General features: G+C 32.3%; 1 protein-coding gene across 2 annotated transcripts in view; it reads right to left on the reverse strand.

The window, feature by feature from the left end:
• Positions 1-20,406, reverse strand: part of LOC126885168 (uncharacterized) — a 910,187-nt gene that overhangs the window by 856,155 nt on the left and 33,626 nt on the right. For both annotated transcript variants that reach the window (XM_050651590.1, XM_050651591.1), the window contains exon 2: positions 19,237-19,408. In XM_050651590.1, the coding sequence (XP_050507547.1) occupies positions 19,237-19,408 (172 nt within the window). The remainder of the gene's footprint in view (positions 1-19,236; positions 19,409-20,406) is intronic.

Genomic DNA, 20,406 nt, shown 5'->3' on the forward strand with positions numbered 1-20,406 from the left:
GTTTTTTTGGAAAATGCTCAGACCCGTCGATTAGTATTTCAAATTGTCCTTTTTGACATTCAATAAAAATGTATACAGGGTGTCCCAATTTAGAGATATGACGTCATCGTCGATTTTCTTAAATGGCAACACTGTCATTTTGATAGCTAATTTGATAGGGTTTGTAAAGTTATACATAACTGCAAAATATCAAATTTTTATTCTCTACCATTTACAAGATAATAGAAAATAACAAAGTTGTATCTGTAATTTGGAATATATTCAATAATTAAAATACTAACTGTTTTTTTGAAAAATGCTCAGACCCGTCGATTAGTATATCAAATTGTCATTTTTGACATATAATAATAATGTATACAGGGTGTCCCAATTTAGAGATATGACGTCATCGTTGATTTTCTTAAATGGCAACACTATCATTTTGATAGCTATTTTGATAGCGTGTGTAAAGTTATACACATCTGAAAAATTTCAAAATTTTATTCCCTACCATTTACAAGATAATAAAAAATAACAAAGTTATGAAGAACAAGAAGTAATCAAATAATAATTGAATTTATTTATTTCAATTAAGCAAATGCTCATAACGTTGCCCATTGACAATTTGACAATAATTGAGGGCAACATTATGAGTTTTTGCTTAATTTATTGAAATAATTAAATTCAATTATTAGTTGATTACTTCTTTTTCATAACTTTGTTATTTTTTATTATCATCTAAATGGTAGAGAATACAAATTTGAAATTTTGCAGTTGTGTATAACTTTACACACCCTATCAAAATGGCTATCAAAATGACAGTGTTGCCATTTAAGAAAATCAACGATGACGTCATATCTCTAAATTGGGACACCCTGTATACATTATTATTATATGTCAAAAAGGACAATTTGATATACTAATCGACGGGTCTGAGCATTTTTCAAAAAAACAGTTAGTATTTTAATTATTGAATATATTCCAAATTACAGATATAACTTTGTTATTTTCTATTATCTTGTAAATGGTAGAGAATAAAAATTTGATATTTTGCAGTTATGTATAACTTTACAAACCCTATCAAATTAGCTATCAAAATGACAGTGTTGCTATTTAAGAAAATCGACGATGACGTCATATCTCTAAATTGGGACACCCTGTATATATTATTATTGAATGTCAAAAAGGACAATTTGAAATACTAATCGACGGGTCTGAGCATTTTCCAAAAAAACAATTAGTATTTGAGATATTGAATTTATTCCACTTTACAGACTCTCTCTGTATATTTGAAACCGTTTGGGAAACTACCGTAATACATATCGACTATTCCATGCCTTTGTTGACTTTGCGGTTCAATTGTAGACTATATTATGTGCCGTCTTTAGGGCCTATTTTACCACTAGGCCCGTGAGTCACCTGCCTCGGGCCCGCATTTTAATGGAGCCCGGAAAGATCACCAAGTTTTAATTGTTTAAATATAAATTTTATTTATTGTTAATATAAATTAAAATTTCTGTTGCAACTATATTTCTATGAAATAACGAATGCATTTAAAAAAGTTATCCAGATTTAGCCATACGGCTCACACTCCCTCTAAGGGGAAAATTGACTCATCCCAGATACCTACGGTATCAAAAGGATTGAGCTCTGGTGGGACTCTTTCCGTGTTATCGAGCCCTAGGTGACTTCTTGGTATGCTGGAGTTTCTCCCAGAAATTTTCGTATGCATCTGGCCGTCGCGAGTAGTAACAGCTTTCTGCATGGTCTTATAAAGGTGTTCATTTAGACCCAGCTTTTTTATGCTTTCGAGGAGGGTCTTCGGAATGACTCCAGTAGTAGACATAATAATCGGTATCGTCTGGGTACTTTGCATTCTCCATTGCCTTCGTATTTGAATTTCCAGATCAGATCTCTGTACTTGGCGATCTTTTCAGTAAATTTACTACGTAGATTATTGTTGTTAGGTATCGCCACATTAATTAGTGTTGTTTGTCTTGTTAATTTAGTAACTAGTACGAGATCTGGTCTAATATGTGCCACTGTTTGGTCTGTGAGCACAGTGCGGTCCCAGTATAGCTTGTAGTTGCCATCCTCAAGCATACTCTCGGGGACGTATTGATAATACGGGAGATGGTCCGTTTGGAGAAGTCCCAGCTTGATAGCTATCTCTTGATGAAGGATTTTTCCCACTGCGTCATGCCATTCCTTGTATTCAGTTGCAGCAAATGCCTGGCAGTCCCCTGTAAGATGGTGGATGGTTTCTTGGGCTTGACATACATATCGGCATCTGTCGTTTTGAATCTGAGGGTCTTTGATGAGATATTTCAGGTAATTTCTGGTTGGTATAACCTGATCCTGAATGGCCAGTAATGAACCCTCCGTTTCAGGGAACATATTTCCTGATGTCAACCAATAGTTCGACGCTGTATTGTCGACGTAGTCTTGGCTGACCTCATTGGGATGTCGCATGTGCAGATAATTAAAAAAGTTATTATTATTATTATTATAATCGAACAGGTAATGGATTGTAGATACTTAGGTGTGGAAATATCTAGCGACAGGCATCTGTGGCAAGAATCAAAACAGCAGGCAACGAAAGCAGCGAGAATATCTGGTTTCCTGAGGGATATAATCTGGCGGAATAAATATAAGAGCACTGAAAGCAAAGTCCGCATTTATAAGACATGTGTTAGACCCGTACTGACATACGCAGCTGAGACGGACCGAGACAACAAAGATCAAACAAATAATGAGAACAACAGAGATGAAAAACCTAAGATCCATAAGAGGTATCACACTCAGGGATAGAATACGAAACGAAGACACATTGAGAGAGCTAGGCGTTCAAGACGTAGTGAGATGGACAAGAGCGCGACGACGCATGTGGAGAGACCACGTAGATCGGATGGACCCTGAACGTATGGCGCATTGGGCAAAAACATAGAAGCCCAACACCAAGCGACCCATAGGAAGACCCCAAAAACGATGGTACGAGAGATCCGGATCGCAGCAAAGACTGTAACAGAAGAAACAGGACATAGTCCTTAAATATTTTAATAAAAAATGCTCAGTTTTAATGCAAAATGCAAGTTCACGTAAAGTTATGAACTTTACGTGAACTTGCAGTTTAAGCGTCCAGATCTAAAATTTTGCTAAATGACCAGGAGAAACACACTACAACAAACTAGACAACAAGCATTTGCACTACGTAAGTCGTAGGTTTTCATGCAACGTGACCAAAAGTAGAAACGGGAGTCGATATTTTTACACTTCCTGTAACTTTGCGTCGATTGATATAGGTACGATTTCACTAGGTATATATAGATTTTATTATACTATTTGTGCTACTATAATATTGCACTTCCAGTTACCACTTTATACCACCGAAAGTGGTATAAAATCCGGAAGTACATATGTGTTCTGGTCTTGCAAGGCGCGTCGAATAATATACGGTCTGTTTTTTTGGGAGCCATCTATCATGAACCGGTCGTATTGCAGCCAAATGGCTTAGGTATTGCAGATTTTCCATTTCTTTAGAATTCTGGAACCCGGAACTAGCTTTTACAGGTCTAGTGGATGTGTGCCATATATATTTTGAGTCACTTTGTCGTCTCCAACTTTGTTTTTCGGTAGATGGGTCTAGTTCATTTGTGACATTTATTTCTTTGCAATTCGGAAGGGCCCAAAGTATGATACAATTTTGAAAATCTCAGGAGGAATAACCAAAGAAAGTATTCCACCTGTTGTCAATCTGGTGGTATGGAGACGATATTTATTGTCGTTTTCTGTGCTACTTCGATTGATAACTTACTTTGATTTTCGGTAGATAGCTCTAGTTCATCCGTGACATTTCTTTCTTTGCAATTCGGAAGGGCCCAAAGTATGATACGTGGAGAAATCGGAGAGAAGAGGATATGGGACTACTGATGAGGGGGAAAAGACCTCCGAAACCGGTAAAGACTCTTCCTGCACTCTCCGATTTAACCAGAGTATTATGCAGCTGCTGCATTTTCGTGTTGCAAAGAAATTGAAAATGTTTATACATTTTTAATGCATTTACTCTTTTGAAGGAGTATTAAGGAATCTTTCTTGTTGGAACTTTTACCACGCTGAGCAGATGAGTTGTGAATTATTTAAAATTCTCTCATCTTAATTTCCTCGGCATCCTATTTGATTTATAAATTTTGAAAATCTCAGGAGGTGTAACCAAAGAAAGTATTCCACCTGTTGTCAATCTGGTGGTATGGAGACGATATTTATTATCGTTTTCTGTGCTACTTAGATTGATAACTTACTTTGAAAATCAAAATAATTCAAAGGTCTTACGATATATTCAAACGGTAATAATCTGCAGTTAACAATGAATTCTACACGAAAACATGTTGAAAGCAATGAATTGTCAATTCAACGATGTCTGGATAAAACATCCGAGAGTTATTTATTATTATACTGACCAAAAATAGAAGATAATAATTAAAATTTACGACCACAAAACATAAATAAAGATCACAATCAGAATTGACAGGATATTTGGTACGTATGTATTAGATAATTGAAACTGAGTAAAGGAAAATATGTAAAATTACAACCAATTTTACATCTATCTAATCAGCCCTAAACATCCATCCTTGGATATAGGCCTCCTCTTCCTTCTTCCATGCCTCTCTATCTTGGGCAATTTGCATCCATTTTGACCCAGTGTGTTTCTTCAGGTCATCTGACCATCGCATCTGTGGCCTTCCCCTTTTTCGTTTGTGGTTCCATGATGGTCTCCAATGTATAATCATCTTAGTCCATTTTTCATCCTTCTGCCGTAGGGTGTGTCCGGCGAACTTCCATTTAAGCTTTTGTTTTGTTACGGATCCATTCGTTTCTTTTCCTGTCTGATAATTTAATGTTTAGCATTTGTCTTTCCATGGCTCTTTCTGTCTTTGCTATTTTTTCCATATTCTCTTTTGTAAACGTCCATGTCTGAGAGCCATATATTAAAACAGGGAGTATACATTGATTGAAGACTTTTGTTTTTAGGTATTGCGGGTATTTTCTGTTCTTTAGAATATAAGACAGTTTTCCGAATGATGCCCAGGCCAATCTTATTCTTCTCTTTATTTCTTCGGTCTGATTTTCTTTATTTAATCTAGTGATTTGTCCTAGATATATATACTCTTTTACTTGTTCTATTCTTGTTTGTGCCACTGTAATTACTAGTTCTTCTTGTTGATTGGTCATGGTTTTTGTTTTACTGTAATTCATCTTCAGTCCTATCTTTGTCGATTCTCTATCTAGTTCTTCCATCATTCTTTGTTTTTCTTCACTTCTTTCTGCTATTAATACAATATCATCAGCATATCGTAAGTGATTCAGATATTGCCCGTTTATGTTTATACCCAAACCATCCCAGTGTATTTGTTTGAACACATCTTCTAGCGCTTGGTTGAATAGCTTGGGCGAGATGGTATCTCCTTGTCTTACTCCTCGGTTTATTTTAATAGGTTCCGTTTGTTTCATTAGCTTAATAGTTGTTGTTGCCTTATTATAAATATTTGTAATTAAGTCGGTATATCTGTAGTCTATTCTGCTGTTTTGTAGGGAATTCTTTACTGCCCAGTTTTACATACCAATACCAATTAAAGCAGAGAAGAAAAAAGTGTCGTTTTGGTCCCAACAAAATCGTAAGAAAACGTTGATTTTCAAATTGGTGACAATTCGTGAAAAGAGATATCAAATGCAGTTTTTTTGCTTTTCTTTTCTTTCTTTTCTTTTCTTTTCTTTTCTTTTCTTTTCTTTTCTTTTCTTTTCTTTTCTTTTCTTTTCTTTTCTTTTCTTTTCTTTTCTTTTCTTTTCTTTTCTTTTCTTTTCTTTTCTTTTCTTTTCTTTTCTTTTCTTTTCTTTTCTTTTCTTTTCTTTTCTTTTCTTTTCTTGTCTTATCTTGTCTTGTCTTGTCTTGTCTTGTCTTGTCTTGTCTTGTCTTGTCTTGTCTTGTCTTGTCTTGTCTTGTCTTGTCTTGTCCTGTCTTGTCTTCTTGTCTTCTTGTCTTCTTTTCTTTTCTTTTCTTTTCTTTTTTTTTTTTTCTTTTCTTTTCTTTTCTTTTCTTTTCTTTTCTTTTCTTTTCTTTTCTTTTCTTTTCTTTTCTTTTCTTTTCTTTTCTTTTCTTTTCTTTTCTTTTCTTTTCTTTTCTTTTCTTTTCTTTTCTTTTCTTTTCTTTTCTTTTCTTTTCTTTTCTTTTCTTTTCTTTTCTTTTTTGGCAAGGACTGCCGCCACGCAGCCAGTCACAATAAGTGTATTTTAAATCTAAATGCATTGCAAAAATATAAAACATAACAAAAATAAGAAAGATCAGGAAATGTTACCGTAAATATGGTTGATAATATTGCAGTTATTATATTCAGGAGTTAAGGTAGGAATAAGACATGGTCACTTGCTCCTTCTCGGCTAGGCACATCCAGTGCCAAACGTTGACTTCGACGCATCTGTGTAGATAATTATAGACTCCGAAAAAATTTTCAAGATACTTTTTAAGATGTTATACCTGATAGCTGCATTTTCATGATAACTTGGTATAATTACTTTTTTCTACAAACGTGTTAAAAATGCAATTTTAGCACTCCATACTAGTGCTTTAAAATTTTTGAGGCACTGCAGTTCGTATTGACCCTATAGGCAATTTTAATGTAATGTCAAAAAAATATAAAAATGGAATGTCAGTCAAGTTCAAGTACAGTCGGAAAAATGAAAGAATACCCATGAACGAACATATAAAACACGCTGTATTTTCCTGTCACCGTGTCACAAAGAAAACTGCCTAGCGCAAGTACATGTAATAATAATTATTACATGTACTTGCGCTGGCCAATTTTTTGTGTGACACGGTGACAGGAAAATACAGCGTGTTTTATATGTTCGTTCATGGGTATTCTTCAGTTTTTCTACTGTAAAACTTTTTGTAGATATTGTCCTGTAATTACGTTTGTAGAAAAAATATTGTATGATATAAAGATATTGTATTTTTAAGGCAATCATGTGAATTGTAGAACTCGCTTCGCTCATTCTGCAAACTTTCACATGCGTGCCTTAAACGTGTACTTTTAACACTTATATCATAAATAACTATTACCAAATGTAATAAAGAAGAAAAATCTTCAAAGTTTAAGATTTCGTCTGGATTTAAACTATAATCAGAATTTGACATACTGCGAAAAGCTTCACAAAGTGGAGGTGAATTCTTATGTTTCCAATATTTATTCGTTAAATCTACTTCACTCAATGTGCTCTTTATATGATGGGAAGGATCTTTATGTTGTATTTTCATAATAAATTTTTTGCTTAGATATAGGCTATTGATTATATTCAAAATAAGATAGCTAAAAGGAACTACAACGTTAACGGGGTTTTATTATTTCATATGGTCAATGGACATCTATATATGAAAAAACCGCGAAGTGCTACCATTTAAAGGGGTGCGTTTTTGAGAAATGGGTGAATTAGTCCCTGGGCACAGGTTACATTAGGGTGAGTTCTATGCACTTTTGGTATAAACATACCTACATAAAAATTGTTCGTGGTTAAATTTCCTATCTAAATATCGCTTTTTAAAGTCAATGATACTTTTTTTTACAAAAATATATTCAAAAGAAAAAGCACAAAGAAACCCAAAAGAAAGAAATTTTGTTTTCTGTCCCTTAACTTTTGTCCACGAGGATATAGGTATAGACATTGCTTTACAGAAAAAAAATCTACATATTTCTTCTTTAAAATGTTGTATAGTAGAGGTAATTAGGATTTATAGTTTTCGAAATATGATTTTTCAAAGTACGCCACTCACAGCAATTTTGGGCAATTTTCACTAGTAATACCACTAGAGGTCAAATTATTTCCGGAAATTTTTTTGAGATCATGAATATTTTGAAAATTTCCCGAGTCGCAGACGAGGGAAATTTTCTAAAAATATTCATGATCAAAAAAAATTTCCGGATATTAATTTGACTTCGCGTGGTATTCGGTAAGAAAATTCCACACCAAATTTGCATTTGAAAATCCAAAGCTGCATGAACAGATTAATAGCGCGCCATAGCTTTGTCAGCAATTATTTAGGCTTTCAAATTCGTAATTTCTACTCATTGTAGTTGCATGGGAATACCATTTCAAGATAGAAAATAGTATATTCTTCAATTTTACATAAGTTTTGAGTAACTACAAGTGATAGAAAATGAATCAAAACTAAATTATGTAAACAAATAAAAACCAGTCTGTCAAAAATGTTCTGTTATTGTAAACGTCAAAAAATTTCCACTATAATTCGCTGTTGGATACCCCACGAGCAAAAAATTTCCGATAAAATACCTCCGTTGCCATGGTGATCTGTCAAAATAACGTATTTTGATTGGTTCAAAATTACAGGTGTGGAATTTTCCTTGTAATTTCGCAAATATTGTTCTGTAACTTTGTTCCACGTAACTTTAGGTATATGAAATGGTACACGTAATAGAAATAGAAATCAATTAGCTTTAAAATGGTCTACTGTCTAACGTTGTACGACTTTTTTTTAAAGAGATTATGGTTTTTCAAAGTTTTATACTTTTAACGATTTTTTATAATATAATATAAAAATAAAATTATATTATTATATGATATATTGTATATTATATAATATTATATTATATATAGTATATATAATATAATATTATATTATATAATATATAATACCTAATATAAAAAAAATATTATTTTTTACATTTTTTACGATTATTTTTGAAATTTCTCATTATAACATTTTTTCTTCTACATTTAGGTATATATTATATTATATAATAAAAAAAGCTTATTTTGTTTACTTTAAAATTTTGTATTACAAAAAATTCGAGGATTATTCTTGAATAAGATATTATTTTTCAAAATGTAATAAGTACTTGCAACGTTTTTTGATTTTAGGATTATTTTTTAAATTTCTCATTATAACATTTTTTTTTCTTGTACATGAATATACTATATATTGCTGAATAAAGAGGGCTTACTTTCTGTTCTTTAAAATGGTGTATCATCTATATTTAAATAATGGAAACCGAGTGATTCTTTGATATTTTTTTACCTGTGTTATTTAAAATTATTTCTTTTACAAAAATTACATAAACATTAGTCTTAGAAAACATCACTTTAGTTAAAATTATTTAAACGTTGACATTTAAAAAATTTCAAAATCAAAGTCCATCTCTTCGTTAGCATTAGCTTCAATATCTTCCTCTGACACCTCAGTTATCTTAGAGTCCCACAATTAGTACCCATGCACATGCACCCTTTGCAGAATATTGAAAAACTAATTCCTATCTTCCTACAACCGCAGTTTTTTGTACATCCTTTGGTACATTTACATGCTATTTTTTCAAGCAAAGCTTGTGGTGCAGGAGCTTTGACAGTAAATATTGGAATTAATCCATATTTTGAAGTTTGCCTGGCCGAGTCGAGTGGATCCAAAGTATTACCTATAAAAAATAAGATTCAATCATAACACACAATCACATAAAAAAGTTATAAGGAGAAATTTAAAAAATAATCCTAAAATCAAAAATCGTTGCAAGTACTTATTACATTTTGAAAAAGCATATCTTATTCAAAAATAATCCTAGAATTTTTTATAATACACCATTTTAAAGTAAACAGAATAAGCTTTCTTTTTTATTATATAATATATACCTAAATGTAGAAGAGAAAAAGTTATAATGGGAAATTTAAAAAATAATCGTAAAAAATATAAAAACTTGTTAAAAGTATAAAATCTTGAAAAAGATAACCTCTTTAAAAGAAGTCGTACAACATTATACAGTAGAACATTTTAAAGGTAATTGATTTCTATTCCTCTTACATGTACCACTGCATATGCCTAAAGTTGCGTAGAAAAAAGTTACAGAAAAATATTTGCGAAATAACAAGGAAAATTGCCCAAAATTGCTGTGAATTTTGAAAAATCATATTGCGAAAACTGTAAATCCTAACGACCTCTACTAAGCATCATTTTAAAGAGAAAATATGTTAGTTTTTTTCTGTGAAGCAATGTCTATACCTATATCCCCGTGGACAAAAGTTATGGGACAAAAAACAAAATTTCTTTCTTTTGGGTTTCTTTGGGCTTTTTCTTTTGACTATATTTTTGTAAAAAAAAGTATCTTTGACTTTAAAAAGTTATATTTAGATAGGAAATTTAACCAGGTACAATTTTTATGTAGACGTGTTTGTACCAAAAGTGCATAGAACTCACCCTAATGTAACCTGTGCCCAGGGACTAATTCACCCATTTCTCAAAAACGCACCCCTTTAAATGGTAGCACTCCGCGGTTTTTTCATATATAGAGATTCATTGACCATATGAAGTAATAAAACCCCGTTAACGTTGTAGTTCCTTTCTATAGTACATAATCAATAGCCTAATATTCTCTTCTATGTTTCAGTGACATTTTTAAAGCTTCGTCATGTAACGCATTAATTGTAGTTGATTTTATAGCACCATAAATAAGTCCTTAGAACTGTATTTTGTATTACGTCGATTCTGCTTAGGACCAGATCAGATGCAGAACCATATACAAGTATACATGCTGTTAATATATGATTGATCGTATATAAGCTTTGCAGAAAAGTAATAATGTTTCAACACGTTTTTGAAATTATTGCTTTTAGAAAATTTATTCCTTGGTTGCATTTGTTTAGTATAAACTCAATATGTGATTTCCATGTTAGTTTGCGATCAAGTATCATCCATAAGTATTTGATAGAAGTTTGGACACTATACTCGCGATTGCTTAGTTATTATTTATCAATGTTTGGTAAGTTATGTCGAGTGAAAATGCAAACACTCGATTTGGTTGTGGAAATTTCAAATCCATTTTGTTGGAACCAATTTTTAATAAGTTGTGCATTTTACCTAATGTTTGTATACAATTATCATATTTTTGTTTTCACCCATTTTAAAAAAAATGTGTAATCTTTGAATTATCCACGTCCGTCTGTCCGTCCGTCTGTCTGTCTGTTTGTGAACACAACTCCTCCACCATTATACCAGGTATAATGGCAAATGAGGTGTCAAATGAAAGCTTATAATTCAAGGATGGTACTTAAGGTGAGAGTCTGTCCATCCGACCGCGAATATAACTTATCCGCCACTATACCAGGTAGAATGACAAATGAAGTGTCGAATGAAAGCTTCTGATACAAGGATGGTACTATGTAAATGTAAGAAATTTTACCTAGGACTTCCGGTTTTAGAAATACGACCAGAAATACTGTTTTAAAGTCACCGGAATTGGAACAGTGCAAGTTCGGGAAACCGACACCTGGTTTCATAGCTCGCCAACTTTTTTCGCACTTTTAATTATATTGGCCAATCATATTGGTCCTGGTTGCTGGATAATTGTCAAGGACGTAGCCCAAAAAAATTATAAGAAGAAAAAGTAAGATTTAGGTTATGTTATTAAAAGGTAAACAATTGTATGTAGTAAATAAAATTAATTATTAAAATGCAGTACTACAATATACATTTTATATAATAATTGCATATCATATCAATTTTGTGAGCAACATATAAGTTTTCTTCTTCAATGACAGTAGGTATGAAATATACGTCAATTTGACAATTATTTCAATTGACAATATGAATTATTTAAGAAAGTTGCAATATTTCTCCGCTATTCGCGCACGATCGTTTCTCGTATCCCCTCCAAGTACTTGCAGACCGCTAATAGTACAAATGATATACTATTCGACGCGCCTTCGCAAGACAAGAACAAAATATATACTTCCGGTTTCATGACCGTCTGTCCGTCCGCGAATACAACCCCTTCGTTATTAATACAGACAGAATGACAAATGAGGTGTCGAATGAAAGCTTATAACCCAAGGATGGTATTAAAGATGAAAAATTTGACATCGGACTTCTGGTTTTAGAAATGCAACCGTAAGTACCTACTGTTTTAAAGTCACCGAAATAGTATAAACGATATATCATTTGACGTGCCTCCGCAAGATGAGAACAAATGTAAAATTTTGGTTTTGATATCATTTCCGATTAAAAATTTCTAACCAGAAGTACCATTGTAGTCGCAGAAATAGTATTATACCTACATGTAACACATCAATTGAATCGTATTGAAAAGTTGAGTTTGAATTTTTAGTTCCGGTTGTGAAGTCATTTCTGTATAAACGATGATGACCCAAAGTTTAGTAACAATGACTCAAAATTAGTGAAATCATATATCAATCGACGCAAAGTTACACGAAGAGTTCAAATATCGACTTCCAGTTCTACTTTCTATTACTTTGGGTGAAAACCTAAGACTAACGAAGTCCAATTACATCTTTGAAAAATGAGTATACAAGGAAATCGTCAGCATATTGTATAATCTTCAATGTGGAGTTTTCAATTTTTATTTTTTTTTCAGCAGTATACATATTAAATAACGAAGGGCTCAACACTGATCATTGGGGCAGCCCCAAGTTATTGTATCGTGGACCTATGAGACCACTGTTGTGCACTAAGAGATATATCTTTCGAGATGAGTAATAATTATATATATTGTTTCTGCTAGTCGAGCTGGAATTTGGAAATTTTTGACTAATTTTTCAACTAAAATATCTAGACAGGCTCTATCATATATACCCTCTATGTCCATACATATTGCAGGTAAATAATTGCTATATTATGTAAATGTGTTTTGTATATCTACCACTAATATTAAAAGGGCATTTAAAGTACTTCTTCCTTTTATGTACCCAAATTGAAAGTTGGGAAGTAATTTCTGTTTTCTAACCACCATTCTAACCTCGGTTTTATCATTCGCTTGATTGTTTCTGGAAGGCATGACATAAGAGATATAGGTCTATATGATTGTGCCAAGTTGCGATTTTTACCTGGTTTCAGTATTGGTATAATAATGACATCTTAAAATTCAGGAACTAAACTTCTATTACTGATTACCTCATTGAATATTTAAAATAGCAAGAGTTTAGCTATTTTTGGAAGGTCTTGTATCATGGGATATTAATTTAATATTATCTCAAACCTGGACTTGTGTTATTTCGATTTGTAAGAGCATATTCTAATTCTGTAATCTTAAACGGTTCTAGCAAAAAATTATTTTGGTCATTTGAAGCATAGTTGTAGCTTTTGAGTAATTGAACTGATGGAGGAGCAACTTGATCAAAAATTTCGTTGGCTAGTGTATCAGGAAAATGGTCCCAACTTTCTTTAGCTATTACTTTTAATTTTTTTTACTTTTAGCCATGCTATCGTGACATTTTAAGTAATTTTCAAAGTTACGGTTTTGTTTATAATTTAAAAAGTGCTTCTTTTCTTTCCTTGATAATGTTATCATAATTTGTATTCCACTGTATTTTCCATTTGGTAATAGTTACTGAAAAATTGCTCTGTTGAGATTTCGTACATGTACCAATTAAGGCTGATTCACATTATAGCTCAGGTCACGCTCCGCTCACGCTCAGCTCAAGGTTCGGTCAACTATTCTTACACGCATCTTAATCATGCTGTCCGCACTAAACACGACGGTCAAGTTCCGTCCCGCTCTTTTGACCGCGGGGTTTCTCCGAGAGAATAGTTTGATCGTGGCCTGAGCTGAGCGGAGCGAAGTGGGAGGATAGTGTGAATTAGTAACGATCAGGTGAAGGTACGATTTTCGCAGCTCCACGATGGATGATGAAATGTTAATTGAATTGGTGCGCTGTTGTGAGGAATAGTATAACCAGGGAGATAGACTCTATTTTGATAGAGTACATAAAAATAAAATATGAAAGGACACTGGCATTAAATTAAATAAAACACGTAAAGTAAGTATTGGCTGTATAGTTTTATTTAAGGTTATAAGTGAATAAAATTGTTGATTGTTGTAAGAAACAATAATTAGGCTAGATTTGATAACTATTTATGGATTTGCCAAAGGACACTCCCAACCAACATCAGAGTTAAAAAGTCTTTGAATGTTTCTCGGACGAGAAACGCACTTTGATGAGCATTCCCTCCTTGTCTTGGCAATGAAGAAAACTGACTTTCTCCAGCCGAAATTTTATTCAAAATGTAATAAAATTTATATTTCGTCATTCCAAAGTACTGAAAAAATTTAGTTTCATCGTCACAGAGACCTTTATATAGAGTAAAAAACTCCTCTTCTATTTTCCTTGTTTTTAAAATGTTGTGCACCCATATTCTTAGTTGTTTATTGGTCGACTGATGCTCTTCTTCATCCAAACATAAAGCAATGACACCCAAATCACTGTTTGAGATTTTTTTAAACATGTTTAAATTAATTCATACCTACGCAAAGAACAGTGCCTATTGTCTGACTCCCGTCAAATTGAAGAGTACAACCATATATACCAAAATTCTAGATTGTGAGCGGAGCGTGACCTTAGCGTCTAATGTAAATAGTGTACAAAATTCTTGATCGTGAGCGGAGCTTGAGCGGACCGTGACCTGAGCGCCTAATATGAATCAGCCTTTAGCCTTTCTTGTGTTCCATTAACTTTTAGGAATAATTTCTTTAGGCAACTGAATGTCGGTAATTCCCATATAGATCATAAAATGATTCAATCCCAAGGTATGTATGTATAGACCAATTAATTTTCGTGACTAGATCAGCCGTAACGAATGTAAGATCAAAGGTGAAGGTCATTATGAGATTTGGAATGTAAGCTTTTAAATTTTGAGCGTTTAGTAATTTATTTTTAACAAGATTATTATCTTCTAAATGTGATAAAATTTAATTTAATTCAAAAATGAATAACCATTTTCAATTTCGTTGCAAAACGAAAATACAGCCGAACCATATTCCAGTCCAATCAGAGAGTTATGGAACTTTACCGCGCTGAGCAGATGGGACGTGAATTGTAAATTGTAGAATTCCCTCATCTTCCTTAGTCTCAGCATCCGTATGGCTTGCAAATTGTAGAAGCCTCGGAGGTGTAACCAGAGAAGGTTCCCATTGTTTTCATTCTGGTGGGATATGCTATATGCCATTAGAGTGAAAACTTAGTCTTTTGCTAGCAGTTGCCGCTAGGGCATCTATGCCATTTCGTTCGTTGCAATTCGGGACTGCACGCTGGGGTTTGTTTTGGTTGGATCAGGGAGAGCAGCATATGTGCCTCCTGATGAGAGACTAATAAGTTTCGAAACCGGTAGAGGTGCTTGCAGCACTCTCTGATTGGACTGGAATATGGTTCGGCTGTATTTTCGTTTTGCAACGAAATTGAAAATGGTTATTCATTTTTGATTTACATTTACTCTGTGTGGAGTATGAAGGGAACCAGTCTCGTTGGAACTTTACCGCGCTGAGCAGATGGGACGTGAATTGTAAATTGTAGAATTCCCTCATCTTCCTTAGTCTCAGCATCCGTATGGCTTGCAAATTGTAGAAGCCTCGGAGGTGTAACCAGAGAAGGTTCCCATTGTTTTCATTCTGGTGGGATATGCTATATGCCATTAGAGTGAAAACTTAGTCTTTTAATTTAATTGTTTAAAAATTCACTATTAACGATGTTATTAAATTTTTGTCGAGTTTTTAATAAAACAACGAAACTTAATAGAAATCCGGTTCTCTCTTTAAACCATTAGCACGTCTTATCAGTTTAAAGGCACGGCTAGAACTCACCAAAAGCAGTTAGATCTAACAAAATTAATTATGCTTATTATTTGGCAACATTAATGGCAATTTTTTCTTGTAAAGGTGGGATAACAGTAGTATTTATAATGACATATTATATGTTAATATGACTAATAATTAAAAATTGTAAAATTGGCGAATGGATTTAGTGTCGTGTAAACCCAAACAAACAACATGATTACATTTAAGTTGAATTAAAATCATATCGTACTGAATCTACGAGATTTAAAAATAATTTGAGCTTAACATTTGCTACTGTGTTTGTTCTACAGCCAAATATTTCTGCACTTGATTTAATCTTATCTGCAGGCGCGGATACAGGGGGGGGGTCAACGGGTCCATGGACCCTCCTATTGTATTTATAGGCTATTGATTATATTCAAAATAAGATAGCTAAAAGGAACTACAACGTTAACGGGGTTTTATTATTTCATATGGTCAATGGACATCTATATATGAAAAAACCGCGGAGTGCTACCATTTAAAGGGGTGCGTTTTTGAGAAATGGGTGAATTAGTCCCTGGGCACAGGTTACATTAGGGTAAGTTCTATGCACTTTTGGTACAAACATATCTACATAAAAATTGTTCCTAGTTAAATTTCCTATCTAAATATCACTTATTAAAGTCAATGATACATACTTTTTTTTACAAAAATATATTCAAAAGCAAAAACAAAAAGAAACCCAAAAGAAAGAAATTTTGTTTTTTATCCCACAACTTTTGTCTACGAGGATATAGGTATAGATATTGCTTACGGAAAAAAACCTACATATTTCTTCTTTAAAATGTTGTTTAGTTGAGGTAATTAGGATTTATAGTTTTCGAAATATGATTTTTCAAATTTCGCCACTCACAGCAATTTTGGGCAATTTTCCTTGTTATTTCGCAAATATTGTTCTGTAACTTTTTTGTACGTAACTTTAGGTATATGCAATGGTACACGTAATAGGAATAGAAATCAATTACCTTTAAAATGGCCTACTGTATAACGTTGTACGACTTTTTTTAAAGAGATTATGGTTTTTCAAGGTTTTATACTTTTAACGATTTTTTATAATATAATATAAAAATAAAATAATATTATTATATAACATATTATAATATATTAAATAGTATTATATTATATATAGTATATATAATATAATGTATTATTATATATTATAATATAATACCTAATATAGAAAAATATTACTTTTTACATTATTCACGATTATTTTTGAAATTTTTCAGTATAACTTTTTTTTCTTGTACATGAATATACCTACTATATATTGCTCAATAAAGAGGGCTTACTTTCTGTTCTTTTAAGTGGTATATCATCTATATTTAAATATGTAATGGAAACCGAGTGATTCTTTGATATTTTTTTACTTGTATTATTTAAAATTATTTCTTTAACAAAAATTACATAAACATTAGTCTTAGAAAACATCACTTTAGTTAAAATTATTTAAACGTTGCCATTTAAAAATTTTCAAAATCAAAGTCCATCTCTTCGTTAGCATTAGCTTCAATATCTTCCTCTGACACCTCAGTTATCTTAGAGTTCCCACAATTAGTACACATGCACGTGCACCCTTTGCAGAATATTGAACAAGTAATTCCTATCTTCCTACAACCGCAGTTTTTTGTACATCCTTTGGTACATTTACATGCTATTTTTTCAAGCAAAGCTTGTGGTGCAGGAGCTTTGACTGTAAATATTGGTTAATCCATATTTTGAAGTTTGCCCGGCCGAGTCAAGTGGATCCAAAGTATTACCTATAAAAAATAAGATTCAATCATAACACACAATCACATAAAAAAGTTATAATGAGGAATTTAAAAAATAATCCTGAAATCAAAAATCGTTGCTATAGTCGGTTTGCTAAACTCAGACACACCTGGCTAGTGATTTTAGTAAGTAATTTTGCCAATTTTGTAAAATTGGCAAAAAAAAATAATTACTAAATAGTTAAAAATTACTAAATAGTTAGTAAATTTTCCAATTTTGGCAAAATTGGCAAAAAAACAAAAAAAAAATACCTAATAAAATCACTAGCCAGTTGTGTCTGAGTTTAGCGAACCGACTATAGTACTTATTACATTTTGAAAAGGCATATCCTATTCAAAAATAATCCTAGAATTTTTTATAATACACCATTTTAAAGTAAACAGAATAAGCTTTCTTTTTTAATATATAATATTGTACCTAAATGTAGAAAAAAAAGTTATAATGGGAAATTTAAAAAATAATCGTAAAGAATATAAAAACTCCTTAAAAGTATAAAGTCTTGACAAAGGTAAGCTCTTTAAAAGAAGTCGTACAACATTATACAGTAGGATATTTTAAAGGTAATTGATTTCTATTTCTCTTACATGTACCATTGCATAATATGTCTAAAGTTACGTAGAAAAAAGTTACAGAACAATATTTGCGAAATAACAAGGAAAATTGCCCAAAATTGCTGTGAGTAGCGAACTTTGAAAAATCATATTTCGAAAACTGTAAATCCTAATGACCTGTACCAAACACCATTTTAAAGACAAAATATGTAGATTTTTTTTCTGTGACGAAATGCCTATACTTATATCCCTGTGGACAAAAGTTATGGGACAAAAAACAAAATTTCTTTCTTTTGGGTTTCTTTGTGCTTTTTCTTTTGAATATATTTTTGTAAAAAAAAGTATCTTTGACTTTAAAAAGTTATATTTAGATAGGAAATTTAACCAGGAACAATTTTTATGTAGACGTGTTTGTACCAAAAGTGCAGAAAACTCACCCTAACGTAACCTGTGAACCTGTGCCCAGGGACTAATTCACCCATTCCTCAAAAACGCACCCCTTTAAATGGTAGCACTCCGCGGTTTTTTCATATATAGAGATTCATTGATCATATGAAATAATAAAACCCCGTTAACGTTGTAGTTCCTTTCTATAGTACATAATCAATAGCCTATTAGTCTATAAGTATTTTTTTATGATTATTATTTTTTTCTGTTAACTTTAAACTTTAAGCCATCAGTACAGCACTAAATTACACGACAACCGCTTCCAAAGAATTGAAAGAAGCCATAAAATCTAATAAAAAACCCTTCTCTGAAAAATTATCTGCAGGCGCATTTGTTTGCGTACCGGTGGAACCATAAACAACGGAAATATTTTTCTCAATTCAAAGAATATCAAAAATGATATTTTAAAGTGCAAATACATTACACTGGGTATAAACCTTATCTCATGAAAAGTCGCGTTTCAAATTTGCGATACAATAAAGATATAAAAATTTGTATTTTACTAGATAATACATGCGAACCTACCCATTGATGGTATAAAGGTTAATCTTTATGGTAAAGAACGACCAGTGAGATTAATAGTCGTGAATTGTCTATCAATCCTATCTGGGATTATATAGTGTATTTTATCCTTAGAGTAAGTGTGAGTCGTATGGCTAAATCTGGAAAATATAATATTTGAGTAGTTGAGGTAAGTCTCCCCCCCCCCCTATTATGAATTTCTAGCTCCGCGCCTGCTTATCTGTATGTCTTTTGACACAAACTTAAAGAAAATCTAAAAGCCGAACATAAAATTGTGATAGTAGAATATAACGTTTTCTCCTTACCCTGTATTTTGTGGTGCTTTAAATTCTCTGTTATAGAAAATAATCCATTTCTTCGGGGGGAATCGTCTACTTCATCTACACTATCACATTCACTTTTTAACATTTCAACACTGTTTAGTTCAACCTCAGTAGAGTTTATCTCCATATTACACTTTAAGTCCGAGGGATTCATCTGCAAAAAAAATATATTTAAAATCCAATGTTAAGGATAAACCTTTAATTTAGATAAAAAAACTCTCGTAAACTGAAACAAATGAATGTAAGTCAATGTCTGACTTTATGATCACTCTGTGTAGATACTTCATCTAACATAAAGGCAGGTGCTGTAGTTATGACTTTGTTCATCTAGGTGGCTTACCATGCCTGACGTTTTTTTTAGTCAGATGCTTAGAATTTTTTTAATTTCTAATCTAATTTAGCCCCTATCGTTTTTTGGAGGGCTAATTACGGCTACTTAAATAGTTGTTAACACTAAAACCTGTACCAGAATGTTACATCAATGAAAGATACACAATAATTGGCTACAGAACGACCGGTTATAACAACAAAAGGATTTCGAAAAAAAGGTGCTATAGCATTAATTACTAAATTGTTCAGAGGAAGCTAAAGAAGACAAACCAATGAATATAATCTCAGCTTCAAAACTGAAAGCTACCAAAAGAAGAGTGTCAAAATATAACTTATTAGGTACAAAAGTTTTTGGATTTAATTAAGAAATAAAAAAGATCTTTATAACCGGAAGTAAGCATGGTTACGCAGTATCAACTATTTCTTAATGCTAATATAAACTTCTTTTGAATTGATTTAATAAAAATTAGTTTACAACTGTTAAACTTGTTTTCATTTAACAACATTAGTATTTAAATATTATATTGGCCAATTTATTGCTCAGTCGCTAGAGAAACCTTAATAGTATTCAAATAGCTATTATAGTATATGACTAAGTGTATTTTTTTATATCTAGTTATCTTAGAACCGAAAAAAAAAATAACAACTAGACCGGTGCTCATGTACCTAAAGGTGTGAGACATGGATGCTGACAAAAACAATGGAAGAAAACTTAAGATGTTTTGAGAGAGAAATCCTCAGAACAATCTTTGAACGTTATCACGACCCGAATACTAACCAATACCGAATGAAAACAATTGCTGACGCCAAACAGATGTATAC

Source organism: Diabrotica virgifera, chromosome 5 (assembly GCF_917563875.1).
Source record: "Diabrotica virgifera virgifera chromosome 5, PGI_DIABVI_V3a".
In the NCBI taxonomy this organism is placed as follows: Eukaryota; Metazoa; Arthropoda; class Insecta; order Coleoptera; family Chrysomelidae; genus Diabrotica; species Diabrotica virgifera.